Below are 15530 nucleotides of genomic sequence, written 5' to 3' on the forward strand. Positions count from 1 at the left end.
TTTACATTTCATCCTTTGCCTAAAACTATTTCTAGCTTTATTTTCTCTTTCCAGAGCTTGGCACCGCTCTTGCAACCACCCCCAACCCCCGAGGTATTACCGTCGGCCTTAGGAATGGTATTGCTCCCTTTTGTTCTGCCCGCTGGTTTGATAGGTTGTGTCTGCACATTTGAGAGCAGCATGTTTTCCTTTTTCAGCATCTAAACAATCCTGTAACCGCATCATGGCATTTTTAGTCACATCATTGACCTCCGCCAGCGGTGAACCCCCCTCCAACACTTGAATGCATTAATATCACTGTCTGCAGCATTTTAATTTAATTAGAGCAGTGCTTATAATCCTCCTGAGGAAATGGTTATTCCCCTCTGAAATGTTAAGATAAAACACCTCTGCTTTTCATCCGACTGACAATATGCTCTCGAGGTGAATGTACCGTAAACAGGTACTCGCCGTCCCTTCCTTGGGGTTGGGCCAGAGAAGCAGTTCTGAGAATGAAGAGGTTTCCTTTATTTGGAGAATTGGATGTTAGTCTCTTTACGTCTCTCTGCTTGGATGTCTCCATCAGAGATACTGGTATTTGTTTTGTATTTCTAACTTTTGACAGTCTGCTGATTGTTCCATGGTACCTGGTAAGTGCACTGCTGGAGTAATAGATTTAAAAATGAGGATCACGTGAGTCACCCTAGAGATGAACAGAAAGACAAAGGAGATAAGTGTGTGGTATGGGATGCCCAAGTGTGTGTTTTGTCTTCCTTGGAAAGGAACCCGTACGCTGGACAGCATCCTCTCTGTGGTCCGATGAGTGTTGTCCTGGCCGCTGAACCCACGGTCACAGTCGGTGTGTAACTGCCACTAGCAAATTGCTCAAGGCCCTAGAAGCACATTTTGCTTATCCCCCTCAGGGTCAAGGTACCCATTCTTTCTTTTGTTACTGACAAACCCATTCATTAAATCTTTTAGCAAGAACTTCCCAACCCAGACTTACTGTGTGGCCACAGTGCTGAGTGGAAACCTGTATCAGAAGTGAGAAGCATTCAAGGTCCAGGAGACTCAGTCTCTGGACTTCTTTTTTAATAATTTTATTTATTTATTGACTGTGCTGGGTCTTCGTTGCAGCATGGACATTTCTCTAGTTGCACTGAGCAGGGGCTACTCTCTACTTTCAGTACGCACGCAGGCTTCACGTTGCAGTGGCTTCTCTTACTGTGGAGCACAGGCTCAAGGGCGTGGGGGCGTCAGTAGTTGGTGGCTTGAGAGCTCTGTAGTTGTGGTTCCTGGGCTCTGGAGCACAGGTTCAGGAGCTGTGGTGCGCTGGCTTAGTTGCTTCTTGGTATTTGGGATCTTCCCAGACCTGGGATCATATTTGTGTCTCCTGCATTGGCAAGCGGATTCTTTACTGCCAAGCCACCAGGGAAGACCTGGCCTTCTTTTCATGAAACAGCAAGGTAGCCTTCTTCTGGAACTGTTTGGATGTGGAGGGGAGGGCATGAAATCCCAGGGCAAGCCCTGAAGTGTGACATTCAGTGTCGCAGTAAAGACAGGGAACCACGCACGTGTAAACACATGGGGCTGCCTCTGAAAATTGTAGTAAAAAGAAGCTTGTTGTCATTGAGTCACCAAGTCGTGTCTGACTCTTGCAACCCCATGGACTATAGCTTCCTATGCTCCTCTGTCCATGGTATTCTCCAGGCATACTGGAGTGGGTTGCTGTTCCCTTCTCTAGGGGATCTTCTCAACCCAGGAATCGAACACAGGTCTCCTGCACTGCCGGTGAATTCTTTACCAATGAGCCACCAGGGAAGCTCCCAAAGAAGGTACAACATGATAATTTACCAAGTCAGAATATATACATTTTAAAGGTGATACCTGACTTGACTCTTTTTCTCAGCAAGCTGGTGATATATTTTCCCAAGAAATAAAGTAGAATCTGCTTGGAGAGCTGGGTTTCTCCCTCCTCATCATCCTAGATGGAGATGGTAAGGGGACTGAGGTGGCCTCTCACTCACGAAGACTAGTTATAGACTCTTGTCTTCCAGAGAAAGTCACCGTCTTACGAAATGCCATCTTCTTTTTTTTTTTTTTTTTTCTCATACTCATGCCTTGCCATTTGAAAGGTCTTTGGTTGCACAGGGTTTTCTTCATCAACAGTTTCACTTCTGCAAAAACCCTAACAAAACAGAAAGCTATTTCTGGGAATAAAGTAACGGTAGATAAGATATCGAGGCGTATGTTGGGACTAGGGTGGGGTGAGGGGTTATTCAAGGGTTGAAGTGTATGAAGAATTTGTTAAACTAGAAAAAACAGGCTCCATTTAAAATATTTTAAAAACCTATCTCACCTTGAAAAAACCCTCAACAGATTTCGTATGTTTCCCATATGTGTGTTTATGTCTTTGCCTTTTTCACCTCAAAAACCCCAAACCAAACACCGAAAATATAACTCATCCCTAAATTAGAGTTGCTCAGAATATGTGTGATGTTTGGTAAAGTTCAAGAAAAGTGAAGTTGAAGGTTTTGCCCCTGGGTGACCTTTCACAGGACACCTCAATCAATCCAGAAATGAAATCTAGGGTGTATGTGTCTTCCCTGAATTAAGAAATTCACCAGGAAACTTTAGGATGTGTTTTTAAGCAGAAATATTCCAAAGGCCCTAGTTGCCAGTTGAGGATGCCTCGGGGAAGGTATAGCGATTCCATTCGGAAATTACAAAAATATGTATATATTCATTTAAAATCAAAACTTCCTACCACAACCGCCTAACTTTCCAGGTTATGAGAAGAGAAGCTTTAATTTGGTTACAGGGCTGGGGGACCCCCCTGCTTCCCTTTGCATATTTGATGGAGTATAAAATGTTAGAGAATGCTTTGTAAAACCTAAACACCCCCTTGGCTTTATTTTAATCCATAATTTTTCTTTTGCTCTTGGTGTTTGTTTTCACAGTGGCACCTTGCCGATCTCCCCTATCCCCACCCCCAACTTATTTTTGGACTGTGTGTGTCCCACTTTACTTTGCCCAGTTAAACCACAGAAACTAACGGAAGTTGTGTTTATGTATGGACTGCAAGTCGAACCAGTTGGTACACAGATCTAAGATGCAAATTGCACTACTCTCCCCACTGAACAGCATAGTTAGTTTCTTGCCATTATTTGCCACATTTTAACTTAAAACTAATCTGTCCCATCCCATCGCATTGTTTTAATCTATGTAACAAACACTGCCCTTTTGAATTTAAACAGTGGAGGTGCTGACTTTCCCCTCCCCCTTTCCTTGTCCGTTGAGTGAGTACCTTCAATTAAACCAAACTTCCTTAAATGCAGAGGATTCTTTGAATGATCTCTTGAAATGCTTCAGAAGGAAAAGAAATATTGATTCTAAGATGGAGCACGAGGGGAGCAAGGAGATAACTGGTTGATGTGGCAGATAATTCGCAGCTATGAAGGAAAAAGTGAAACCCTGGAGATTTTTGGTGGTGATGGTTGTATGATGGGATAGGTAGGTGATAGACAAATATTGCTTGTAGATTTATTAACTGAAACCTCAAACTTATAAGCTATCATTTTGGGCTCTCCTCTCATTGGATCTAAGAATGGAATCCTACTTTGATCAGAAGCTGGGGATATTGCCAGAGAAGAGAAAAATGGTTTTTAATGTATTGGTGACACAAATTATGTGACCGGGAAGAGTAATTTTTGAGAGAGGAGTCTTTAATGACATTCTCTTGGGATATATTGTTTCATCCCCTTCATCTTGCCTCCCCTCTTTACTGGAACAAACCACTAATACAAAGAGGAAAAAAAAAAGAACACCTATTGACCCCAGCGCATAGGAAAAGCCCTATCTTAAAGCTTTTCAGCGTTTTGTTATAAATCCCGAGTGCTGGCGATCTGAAAGACAACTGCACGGGGAGAGGTCTCCTCTGGAGAGGTGACCCGCACCCAGACGCCCCCCCCCACCTCGCGGCTGTCACCCCTCGGTTCCAGGCTTTCATTGTCTTTTCTCCCCTTCCCCTCTCTCTGCCCTTCTTTTTAACAGCAGGAACGAATTTCATACACACCCCCCGAGAGCCCGGTGCCCAGTTACGCTTCCTCGACGCCGCTTCATGTACCAGTGCCCAGAGCGCTCAGGATGGAGGAAGACTCGATCCGCCTGCCCGCGCACCTGCGTGAGTGTTCGTGCTTCCTGGATGGATGGGGGATGGATGGAATGGGTGGACGGACAGACTGTCAAACAGAAGGGTCAGCTGCATGGGCCGAGGGAGGCAGGGCTGCAAGCCCGGGCAGGGGGCACGCTCTGAGATGGTTTTCCTACAGTTTCCAGAAACTCGGCATCGTTCACCTCCCGCCGCCCCATCCCCAAAAATGGCTTTGAAAACCGTTGAGATTCCGAGATTCCTGGGCCTTCCGCTGTTTTTGTTTCTCTGTGCGTCGATTTCACCTCTGACTATGACAGGGGCCCTACAGGTTCCACTGAATCTCCCAAGAGGCAAGGTGAACTCTGAGGGAGAGTCTGTCTTCCTAAAGTTCACACTTCCTCCCCTTCTGTGTCTCCATTGCCCCTAAATTTTGCAGAGCTTCTGTGCCAGTCTCCCTCCCCCCTTTGCTTTTTGCTGGGTACTTGGACTGAACTTTCTTTGCACAGCTGTCCCCTCCTCTTCCATCATCGTCGCTCTTTTCCTTCCTCTTACGCCAACACAGGGCCTTTCTCCCTCCCCTCCTGTCTTCTCTGCCTCTCTTGTACCTTCATTGCCTCCAAGGCTCCCATTGTGGGTACTCAGTCGCTCAGTCGTGTCCCACTCATTGTGACCCCATGGACTGTAGCTCTCCAGGCTCCTCTGTCCATGGGATTCTCCAGGCAAGAATACTGGAGTGGGTTGCCATTTCCTTCTCCAAGGGAACTTCCGGACCCAGGGATGGGACCCACATCTCTTGCATTGGCAGGCAGATTTCTTACCGGTGAGCCACCTGACAGCTCCCATTATTTTGTAATAGTTCTACCTTTCTCTTCTGAGCTTGCTCTGCCCCTTCCTCTTCCACTTCCCCTGCCTGAATCCTCAGCTGCAGCTGGGCAGGGCATCAGGGGCCCCACACTTGGGCTGCTGGGGCCAGCCTCCAAAGCACCTGACACCTGTCCCTTTCCTTTTTGTCTCTCTTCTGAGCTGCCTCTCAGCCCCGAAGATCCAGGGCGCTGGGTGTGGCCGGGGAGAATGGATCATTTGATTTCTGCCCTGGCTGCGGTGTCCAGGAAAATGCCAGGTCCGCTGGCTTGACTGTTACCCTCGGGATGCAGGTTCAGTTTACGGAGGACTCGGCAGGGGGAGGGAGTCACCTTGGCCCTTCCCTACTTGATTTCTCATGACCTGCGTGTTGGTCTGGTTGTAGCTGCTGTCTCTTTCTGCCACAGTCGTGCTCCCTGGGTTATTCTGCTCTTCGTGGCTTATCCCTCCTGAGAAAGCCCAAAGCTGCTTCCTAAGAGTGGGGAGTGAGAGGGGAAGATGCAGGCTTCTGTTTCCTCTGTCTGTGCCTACTCAGCAGATCAGATGACTGGGACGCTAGGAGGTACTGGCGGGTGTGACTGACATATCCCTTCTCTTTCACAGTGAGGATGGTCGCTGTAAACTTCAGGGGGGGTGGGAGCACCCTTCACCCCCTTCAGGCAGCCTGCCATGTCTCGGTGTTTACAAAGCTGGTATACTGTGGTCAGCACCTTCTAGCCTCAGTCTACCATCTTCTCCACAATGACCTTTAAAGAGATTAGGACTGTGAAGGTGTCAGGGTCATGACTGTGGGCATGGTCGTCTGCAGTAACTGGAGCGTTGTGGTACCAGTGAGTATTGTGAGCAGACAGACTGGGAAAGAGACCACAGCCAGCTGTGAGCCTTCTTTTTCTCCAGAAGCTGTTCTATGACTAGGACATTCACTTCAGGATGGAACAGACTCAGGCCATGCAGACAAAGCATGCCTGCTACTAATCTCATTCACTTATTCATTCCACAAGCAGTTACTGATTACCTGCACTATGCCAGGCACTTTGAAATGGAGAGAGTAGACCCAGCTCCTTGCCCCTGCAGAGCTTGGAGTCTCCATAAAGAGAGAAAAGGAAATGATGAACTCCTGTTCTAAATAAGCTGAGGTTTCTTTCATGGCTTTTGAATTCTGTACTGACACACTCACTCCCCGACCCCGCTCCCCACCCCCACCCCACCTCCACCCCCGCATCCCAAGAAAGCCCTAACTCTTGGTTTGCCGCTGGATGACTTTCACATATGGAGGCTCTTTTACCCTAGCGCTTCCTCTCCATAAAAAGTTATCATGATAAAATGCACTAACAAACAACGAACTGGCACTCAGATCTTAATCCTTAACTAGTTCTGCTGTTAGACGAGCTGTTTGACTGTGAGTCAGCCATCATAACACTCAGTTTTCCTGCCATGCAAGATGGTGATTGGACAGGAGAATGTTTAACAGCCCTCTTACCTTGAAAATATTGTGACCTCACCTAAGACATCATTTTCCCTACTTGGGACTGTTTCTTTTATACAGACATTGTAACGTTTTTTCTTGAGTAGAGTTTCCTCATTGAGTCACAGCTGTGCTGTTCACCACTGTTTGGCCAGGCCCTGCCATGTGCCTAGCACATAAGCATCATAGCTACTATTTATTTATTGGCATGACTTTGTAGCAGGCACTGTGTGAAGTCCTTGGTGGAAATTATTTTATTTATTCTCACAGCAATACTTGTATATATTCTTTCTATATCCGTGTCACACATAAGGAATTTAGGGCTTAAGAGAATGTGAACAAACTACTGGGGTCACCCAGTCAATGGGAGACTCAGTTCTGTCTGACTCCAGAGCCTGGGTGTCTGTGTGTGTGCTTTCATGTCCAACTCTTCGAGAAACCATGGGCCATAGCTGGCCAGGCTCCTCTGTCCATGGGATTCTCCAGGCAAGAATACTGGAGTGTGTTGCCATTTCCTTCTCCAGGGGATCTTCCCAACCCAGGGATTGAACCCACGTCTCCCAAGTCTCTTGCATTGACAGGCAGATTCTTTACCACTGCCCCACCTGGGCTCTTATCTATCCTGCCACGATGTAAGTATATTTACTATGTACCTTTTGGATGGATGGATAAGTTCAGGGTTGACACTTAGCCAGTATTCACTGATGTCGCCAGAGGGCTGGTTTCTGGCTGGAATCTGTTCTAACTGGTGGATCAGTTGTCGAATAGTTTGCATTTCTCGCTTGGATAATGGATGGATGAGTAGATAGATGGTTGGATGGATACCCACGTAGAGAATTATCCGATATAGAACCGTAGCAGAGCACCGCTGGCCTTAAAACATAATCAGTCATTAGGTGATAGATTTAGGTTTCATGGTGATTGTTTTGTCTGAGTGCTACTCTCTGGGCAGCCTGACGTTAGAGCCCTCCTTGGCATCTGCACTGGCCCTCTCGTAACACCACTGGTTCCCACATCTGGAACGAATCCTCCCGTTCCCAGGCTCTTGCCATCTGTCCTCAGCTGGGACTTTCCACGGGAGGCTGAGCTGCCCGCCTCTCTCGCGAGTTCCAAAACTCAGCTGCCCGTTGTGCTGTTCGAGAAACATCTCCTGAAGCCTCTAGGTTGGTTGCGGCTGGGCTGTACACTTGAGGATGCCTCCCAGCTGAGTTTCCAAGCCGAAAAGAAAATAAATCTTCTGACAAGGGAATTTGGTTATTGCTGTTCAAATTTGGGATTCCAGACAATTCCCAGTGGAATGCTCATGGAAAGTACGGGGAAGAATCTGAGAGCCAAGACAGCAGCAGGACATTTATGGTATTGCTAGTTTGAAAGCGTTTTTAGTTGCTTGTTTTAAAGAGACACTCACCAGCCTGGTATGCCTCCAGTGGCTTCTTTTCTCCCTTTATCCTCATTGATCTCCAGATAAATCCTCTCTCTCTTTTAACCCTTCCGTTTCCTCCTTTCTGAATTCAATATCTAGCCTTTCCTGGTTAAAAGGGAAGGTGAGGATCCTAATATTTAAGGTTCTTGTTCGGTGGGTTTCTCACCATTTTGTTCTGCAAACACAGGGCCAAATGGAAGACACAGTGTAACAAATTAGGAAGCTGTTAAGAAGTAGAAAGTAATTCCTTTTCCTCTTACTTGCCTGTGATTTAAAAAAAAAAAACAACACACAGATAGTGATAAATAGGGCAACCTGTTAAATGGTGATTTAGAGAACTTGATAGGGGCAGGCAGGGCAGTCTGGGCCCAGGAGAGGAGGGGAGGCCAGAGGAGAAGGGCTTGCCTGCCATCCTGGTCTGGCCTCCTGACCCCCACTCTCCACTCCCTTGCAGGAGTCCTCCAGCAGCTTCTTGGAACTTCCCTGCTGCACCAGGAAGCAAACACAAGTATGTTTATTGAAATGACAGAAAGATATTTTTTTCCCCTTCCTTCCGTCTAAGGTATTAAAAAAATTTTTTTTTAAGCTTGAGGCTAGAGGAACTGAAGTGTGACAATTACAGCAGGTAGGTGAAAATGAAAAGTTCCATTCTTTAAAGGGGACATAATCCTTTCATGTGTGCATGCTAAGTCCCTTCAGTCATGTCCAACTCTTTGCAGCCCCATGGACGGTAACCTGCCAGGCTCCTTTGTCCATGGAATTCTTCAGGCAGGAATACTGGAATGGGTTGCCATTTCCTTTTCCAGGGGATCTTTCCAACCCAGGAATTGAACCCAAGTCTCTAACATCTCCTGTATTGCAGGCAGATTCTTTACCATTAGCACCACCTGGGAGGTCCCCAAACCTTTCACAATACCTTGAAAAAACTCATAGGACCGTGGTGCCCCCGAGAGTGGCTGGACAAGGCCAGTTTTGATTCTCTGAGCAGTGAAGGGCCTCATCAGACCTTCATGGTGTGAAGGAGAGATTCTTTCTAGTTTGTCTGCCCAGGGGTCACTTTTTTTTTCTAAGTTCATGGGTGGTGGGTGGCGAGGAGTACAGCAGAGATACCTTAGGGGCTGATGCCAGCCCTGTGACATAGCCTCAGATCGCGATGTCCAAGGCCATCCAAGTGGTCACAAAGCATATATTTCAGATCTACAGGGCAGAATTGAAATTACTAAATGCCTTTACTTTATTAAATTCCTTTTCACATAATCATCTTGCATTTAGTTGACATGACCGCCTCTAATCACAGGCTGAGATGATGCTGTCTGCCTGGAGTCTCTGCCTTCTGTGGTGCCAGTTTGCTCTTGTAAAATTCCTGTGGTTGATATTTAAAAATCAGAACCCAGGGCTCATTCATCACATTGAATCGGGTTATGGTGTATGACGTTGCAAGTTAATAAATAGCCGTAATAACTGCTCAGAGTTTTCTAGCGTCAGAACACCAGAAACAGTCCCTTAGCTCTCTCCTTCCTTTGCTTGTGAATCTTTCAGAAACCTTACATTACAGCTCCTACTTGCATGTGTTTAATAATTTAATTTTATGTCTTCCTATCGAAACGTTCCCTGGTTGCTCACCCTCTTTGGCGATTTTGCACTCTCAGCAGAGTGTTGGAGTATAAGAGAGTCATGTGACATGCAGCGCCCGGTCAGAGCCAGGGAGTGAAAGGAGATGCTGTGTCTCTCTTAGTTACTGAGTGGAGCGGCCAACAATTTTATATACTTTCAAGCTCTTCCCTGTCCCAGAGAAGAGGCAAAAAATGGGAATTAAGTATAATCATAATTAGCGTTTTACATTATTGTAAGTAACAAAATATGTTCATATATATGGTCTCATTTAACCATGCAGCCATCCTAGGTGTTACTAATCCTATTTTATTGATTAGATTACTGGGGCTAGGATAGTTTTACTGAATACGGCACATGAAGAATCTGATCTGATTTCTGTTCCCAAAGTCACCACTTAGCCTTTTTGGGAGAAAGCATGATGGCAGAGTGTCACAGACTTGAAAGCAGGGGCAATGCTGACTGTTGGTGTCTGGGTGGCTGCGGGTGCGGGGACTTGGGGCAGCGAGGGCTCTAGGAATGCGCTAGCCCATTCATTGGTGCTGATCCTCCAGCAGGCTGGCTTCTGGCAGGAACAAGCACCTGTCTTGATGGATAATCATTTTGGTTTTTCTCACCCGTTTCTCCTGCTCCGCCCTCTTTACTGTCCTGTGAGCTGAGGTTAAAGACTAGTATCTCTCTCGCCACTAGAAGAACAGTGCTGGCCACAGAGGACTCACCCAAGTCCACAACTTCCCTGGCATTTCATCAGGAGTTGCCTCCTGGGATCAGGGCTCACTGCTCTTTCTGAGCTTCCGAGTGAAAAAGCATAGCAATAGAAAAGACGTGGGTTGGGACAGACACAAGAGACTGGCCTCCCAGGGCTGCCTCTGTTAGATGAGTTCCCCTCTCCAAGACTCAAATTGCATAACACACCTACTGATGAGGGTTTCTTTTTAAATCTTTATCCCTAAATACTTCTGTGTATTTTTCTAAGAACAAGGGTATTCTCTTACATAATCACAGTATGATTATCAAAATCCAGAAAATTTTTTGAAATATATTAATTTCAGATGTACAGTAATTCAGAATATTGTGAAATGATCATAATAACCTGAAAAGGGAAAGTGTTCATTGCTTAGTCATGTCTGACTCTTTGTGACCCCATGGACTGTAACCCATCAGGCTCCTCTGTCCATGGGATTCTCCAGGCCAGAGTACTGGAGTGGGTTGCCATGTCCTCCTCCAGGGGATCTTCGTGACCCAGGGATCGAATCTAGGTCTCCTGCATTGCAGACACTGTTTACCACTGAGCCACCACTGAACCCCATAGTAAATCTAGTTAAGATCTGTTACCACATGTAGTTTCTCTTGTGATGAGAACTTTTAAGATCTGCTCTCTTAGCAACTTTTGTTTTTCAAGGGTTTAAAAAAATTTTTTTATTGAAATAGAGTTGATGAGTGTTTCCTATACGTATCAGAGGTAGTTTGCGTGTAGCACCTAGCACAGTGCCTGGCGAACAGTAACCACAAACTCACTGAGAGCTCTATTTCAGTTTTCACAGCTAGTGAATCGCCTGTTTAGGAGGGGCGTCCTCCCTTTCAGGGGTGGAGAGGAGCGTGGATGTGCTTGCTTGTTTCATTAAAGAAAGGGCCTGGAGTTCTGCCTGCATGTTCTGAGACCATTTCCCGAAGTCACAATGGAAATGAGTTCTATTTTCTAACTCGGTGATTCCTGGGAGCTTGGTCCTGCCTTGGGGTACTCCACCCCAAGGCCTTGACCATTCCCATACCACAAGTGTGCTTCTGTCTGAAACTACTTTCTTTCCTTGCCTGGATCTGTCATCTTTTTCTTCAACCTTCCTCACCCTCCCCCCCAGACCCAGCAGATCCTCCGTGTCCTCAGCCAAATGTCAGGGCTCCCCAGATGCCTGTGGTGTGCTGTGACGTCACTGGCAGAGTTGAGGCAAGGACACAGAGAAGGATTTCCTTCTCAGTATCTCAACAAAGCAGTCATGACTTCTAACAACGATGACCAGCCACCAGCATTTTCTGCCGTGTTTCCCGCAAGCCTTCTTTGGGGGCCTTCACGTTCTAGTTTAAAATGCTTGAAGGCTTTCTGCTTTTCCAGCCTCATGGGGTCCTGGGTAGCTACTTCAAAGAGCTTGAAGAGAAAAAACAGGCCACAACAGAACAGCCAGGATGCTTTTGGAAGGGAAATTTCCTTTTTGGGTTTGCTGTCTGCAAGAATTTCCGATGCAGGCAGACGTTAATTCCTAGCTCCATGCTTCCTGATAAGGAAGCAGCTTCAATAAATGCAGCTATTTATAGATGTCTTTTTTTAAAAAAAAGAAAAAAAATATATTACCAGAGGTCTATTGACCTTTTCTTTTGCTTCGCATTTCATGCCATGCGCTCCGTGTACATTTAAGGCAGTTCCTCTGGCGAATGCTCCAACACAGTGGCTCTGGTCCTGCAAGGAATGGGGGAAAGGCTTTCACTTACCTTGAAATTTTGAAGTAGACAGCAGAAGCCTCTGGCTGTGGGTTGTCCTTACCTGGTGCTGTGGGTTGTTTACCATGACAGAGATACAGAGATACCTGGCTCCATTCTACACCCAGTGTTGAACATTTATGACAGATTAAGCAAGAGAGCCGTCTAAAAAGCAAAGCCGACGGGAACCAGTCTGTTCTATGAATAGACTTGAACAGCAGGAAATAAGAAATGTTATTTCCATTTCTTCTGTGTCCCTTCTCCCATCTCCCCTTGGATCTTCCCCACTATCGGTACCACTGTGATCTTTCTCTTGGTGTTTTCGGGGGTTCTGCAGATTGAGGGGCTCCCTGTCCATCATCCTCACATCTGTCTACCTAACACTTGCCGGCTGGTCTGATAAAGATGCAACGTCATGTTGGCTCAGATGTGCTCGGCCTAGGTTCCTCCCCACCTCCTCTGTGTTATCACAAAGCATATTGATTGCGCCGAGTCTGTACAGATGTGAGCAAGTTTCCATCATCAAGCAACAGGTACTTTTTTTCCCCATTTGCTTCATGCCTGAGTTCACAGTGGCTCAGACTCTTGGAGCTTCTTTCTTTCTTTGTTTCTGGCTGTGCTGGGTCTTTGTTGTGGTGCACGGGCTTCTCATCGCAGTGGCTTCTCTTGTTGCAGGCCATGGGCTCTAGGGGCACAGGCTTCGGTATCTTCTCGCACCAGGGATCAAATCTGTGTCTCCTGCATTGGCAGGCAGATTCTTGACTACTGAGCCACTAGGTAAGCCCCCGCTTGGCGTTTCTGATGTGACTTTGTGTGGTTTATCTTTATATATTTCCAGAGGTCATTGTTACCAAGGGCCATCGAGTGTTGCTGATTTCACTCGTTACCCTCAGAGGATTCTGGTTTGGTAACCTGAAGCATCCATGTGTGTTTCTGGGGGGACAGGGGGCTGATTTTTCTGGTCTCTTCTGAAGGAAGATAGGGTAGGATTTGAGAGATTTAAGCAATCCCTGTCCCGGACCATATGCTGACTGTAAATTCCCAAGAGTAATTAGTCACCCCCCAATATTTACTGCTCCCATCTTGGGTAGCTGGACTGAACCCCATTCTTCTGAAATTAGTCTTTGGCTCCTCGAGATCATGAAGAGTTGTTGTTCAGTCACTAAGTTGTGTCTGACTGTTTGCGACCCTGTGGACTGCAGCACATCAGACTTTCCTGTTCTTTACTATACCCTGGCGTTTGCTCAAGTTCATGTCCATTGAGTTGGTGATGCCATCCAACCATCTCATCCTCTGCTGCCCCTTCTCCTTTTGCCTTCAGTCTTTCCCAGCATCAGAATCTTTTCCAGTGAGTCGGCTCTTTGCATCAGCTGGTCACAGTGTTGGAGCCTCAGCTTCAGTCCTTTCAAGATCATGCATAGAAATAGTCTCAAATGGGGCACTAAGATTTCAGTCCTAGAAATGCAGACCACATTTGTGGATCCTGGATGAAGAGCTCTGGGTATGTGGTAGGTACAGATAGGCTGCCTGCGAGGAAAATCCTCACCCATGCAGGGCTGCACAGAGAACATGTTGTTTGATCAGTTTTTGCTGGGGCTGGATTCTCTGAGCTGGAGTGGAAGCTTTCACTAAAATGGTTCACTTCAAATAAGAAGGGGAAGGTTTGCAAGGGGATAGATAACAGTCACTTTTTAAAAAAAAGATACCTAGGTAAGTGTTGGCAAATAACATGCTCTTAAAAAATATTAGCGGGCTATCGGGTATTTATGTAGCTCTACTTTATTTCATTTGTTTGTTTATTTATTTGACTGTGTCGGGTCTTGGTTTTGGCACTCAAGATCTTCATTGTGTCATCGGGGCTTCTCTAGTTGTGTGCTCTCTCTGGAGCAGGTGGGCTCAGTAGTTGTGGCACTTGGGCTTTTCAGTGGCCCCTTGGCCTGTGGCATCTTAGTTCCCTGATCAGAGATCGAACCTGCGTCCCCAGCATTGGGAGGGGGATTCTTAACCGCTGGACCACCAGGGAAGTCCCTGTAGCTCCACTTTAGAAGTAACAGGGTTAGGGTTTATCCATTTGTTTTCCAAGAGTGGCTTACCTTTGCAAATCAGTTTCTTTTTTTGTCATCACCCCCCACCTTACAGTTTACAAATGCTTTGGTTTTCCTAGGAGCCGTTCTGAGGTTGACTGTGTATGAGATACCACCTTAGGGAATCTGTTGCAGTAGAGTGTGGAATGAGAAGTCGTTGTCACTACTGCTTACTGAACACTTTCTCAATGCCAGAAACTTTATGTATATTATTCTGAATAATCGCTAATACTGCATGGTAGATGTTTTGTCTGGTTTGTGTCTGAGTGGTGCATCATTTGCTAGAGTTCACACAGAGAAAGCGGAGGAGCCGCAATTTGAATCCAGATCTAATTCCAGAACCCAGGCTTGTATTCACTTCACCATGTTGATTTGTAAAAGTACTAGGAACTGTTGAAAATCATTTTTCTCTAGCTGTTGGTTAGAAAGAGAAAATCCAGACTTGCAGGTTGATTTTTTTTTCTAATTTAGGCAAAACTTATATAAATGGCCAACAAAAAATGCCAAAGGAATAAAATCTGAGACAGACACTAAATCATCTTTTGAACTTAGAAGAAGATAAACTTTCAAATTCAAGCCTCTTTGTAGACTGGTATCTGTAACTTATTTTCAGGTGTCGATAAAGGCTGGAGTGTTAAAAACAAAATGAAGTGAAAAGAGGTTTCTGTTGTTCACAATTTTCCATCTTTTTAAAAGTGATAATCTGCCTCACAGATTATTATTCAACAGTAGAAATGTTGATGGGTTTACGAATGAAAACATTTCACTTCTTAATGCTTTTCATTAATCTCACACACTTCTTCAGAAAAGCTGTCTGACCTGGTGATGTCTTGGGTTTTACCCTCATGACCTGCATTCCAGGAAGCTATTGCAGAGTCACAGAGCAGTGGACGCCCTTGACAGGGGTCAGCCCGCCCAGTGTTGGCCCAGTATGGTCAGTAGTAGGCGGGGTCGTCTCTAACACTTCACTCTTCCTCCCAGGGTCATCATTTCCTCACCCTGAGTATGTAATGTCCCTGGGTTCTTCCCAGCTTAGCCACTTTTTTTTTTTGTTCTTTAATTCCAGAAGAGGAATATAAGGCGTATCAGCAGTGGCGGATTATCTATAAAATGCTCATGATTATTCACTTGATTTCATGTGCTCAACATCACATTTTAGTGCAGATGGTGGTATTTTAATGACGCAGGAAATTGTCTTCGGCTTTGGCTGTGATGGTTTTGTGAGGATGTTCTCCCGCAAAGAAATTTGGAAATTCAACTCCCTGACGCTGAAGGGTGCTTCCCCACGCTGCCCATGCTGAGATCAGCTGATGCTTTTGTGGGTTGGGAACCTGAGCCAGCTCATGGGCTTTGCAGGTCTCCTGAAGGCTGCCTTAGCCAATTGCATCTTCCCTCGGTTCCCAGGACCTCAGACTAGAGCTACAGGCCCACTCCCCTGTCCTCCAAGCCCCTACACCGTTCTGGCCTGAGAATCGGCTGTGA

General features: G+C 46.0%; 1 protein-coding gene across 2 annotated transcripts in view; it reads left to right on the top strand.

Annotated features, from left to right (window-relative positions):
- ETV6 (ETS variant transcription factor 6) overlaps positions 1–15530 on the top strand; it is a 285447-nt gene that overhangs the window by 117667 nt on the left and 152250 nt on the right. The window contains exon 2 of one of the 2 annotated variants that reach the window (XM_040235194.1): positions 4033–4162. In XM_040235194.1, coding sequence (XP_040091128.1) covers positions 4033–4162 — 130 coding nt within the window. The remainder of the gene's footprint in view (positions 1–4032; positions 4163–15530) is intronic. The other variant, XM_040235195.1, reaches the window with a different exon arrangement.

The sequence above is a fragment of the Oryx dammah genome, unplaced genomic scaffold (assembly GCF_014754425.2).
Source record: "Oryx dammah isolate SB20612 unplaced genomic scaffold, SCBI_Odam_1.1 HiC_scaffold_29, whole genome shotgun sequence".
In the NCBI taxonomy this organism is placed as follows: Eukaryota; Metazoa; Chordata; class Mammalia; order Artiodactyla; family Bovidae; genus Oryx; species Oryx dammah.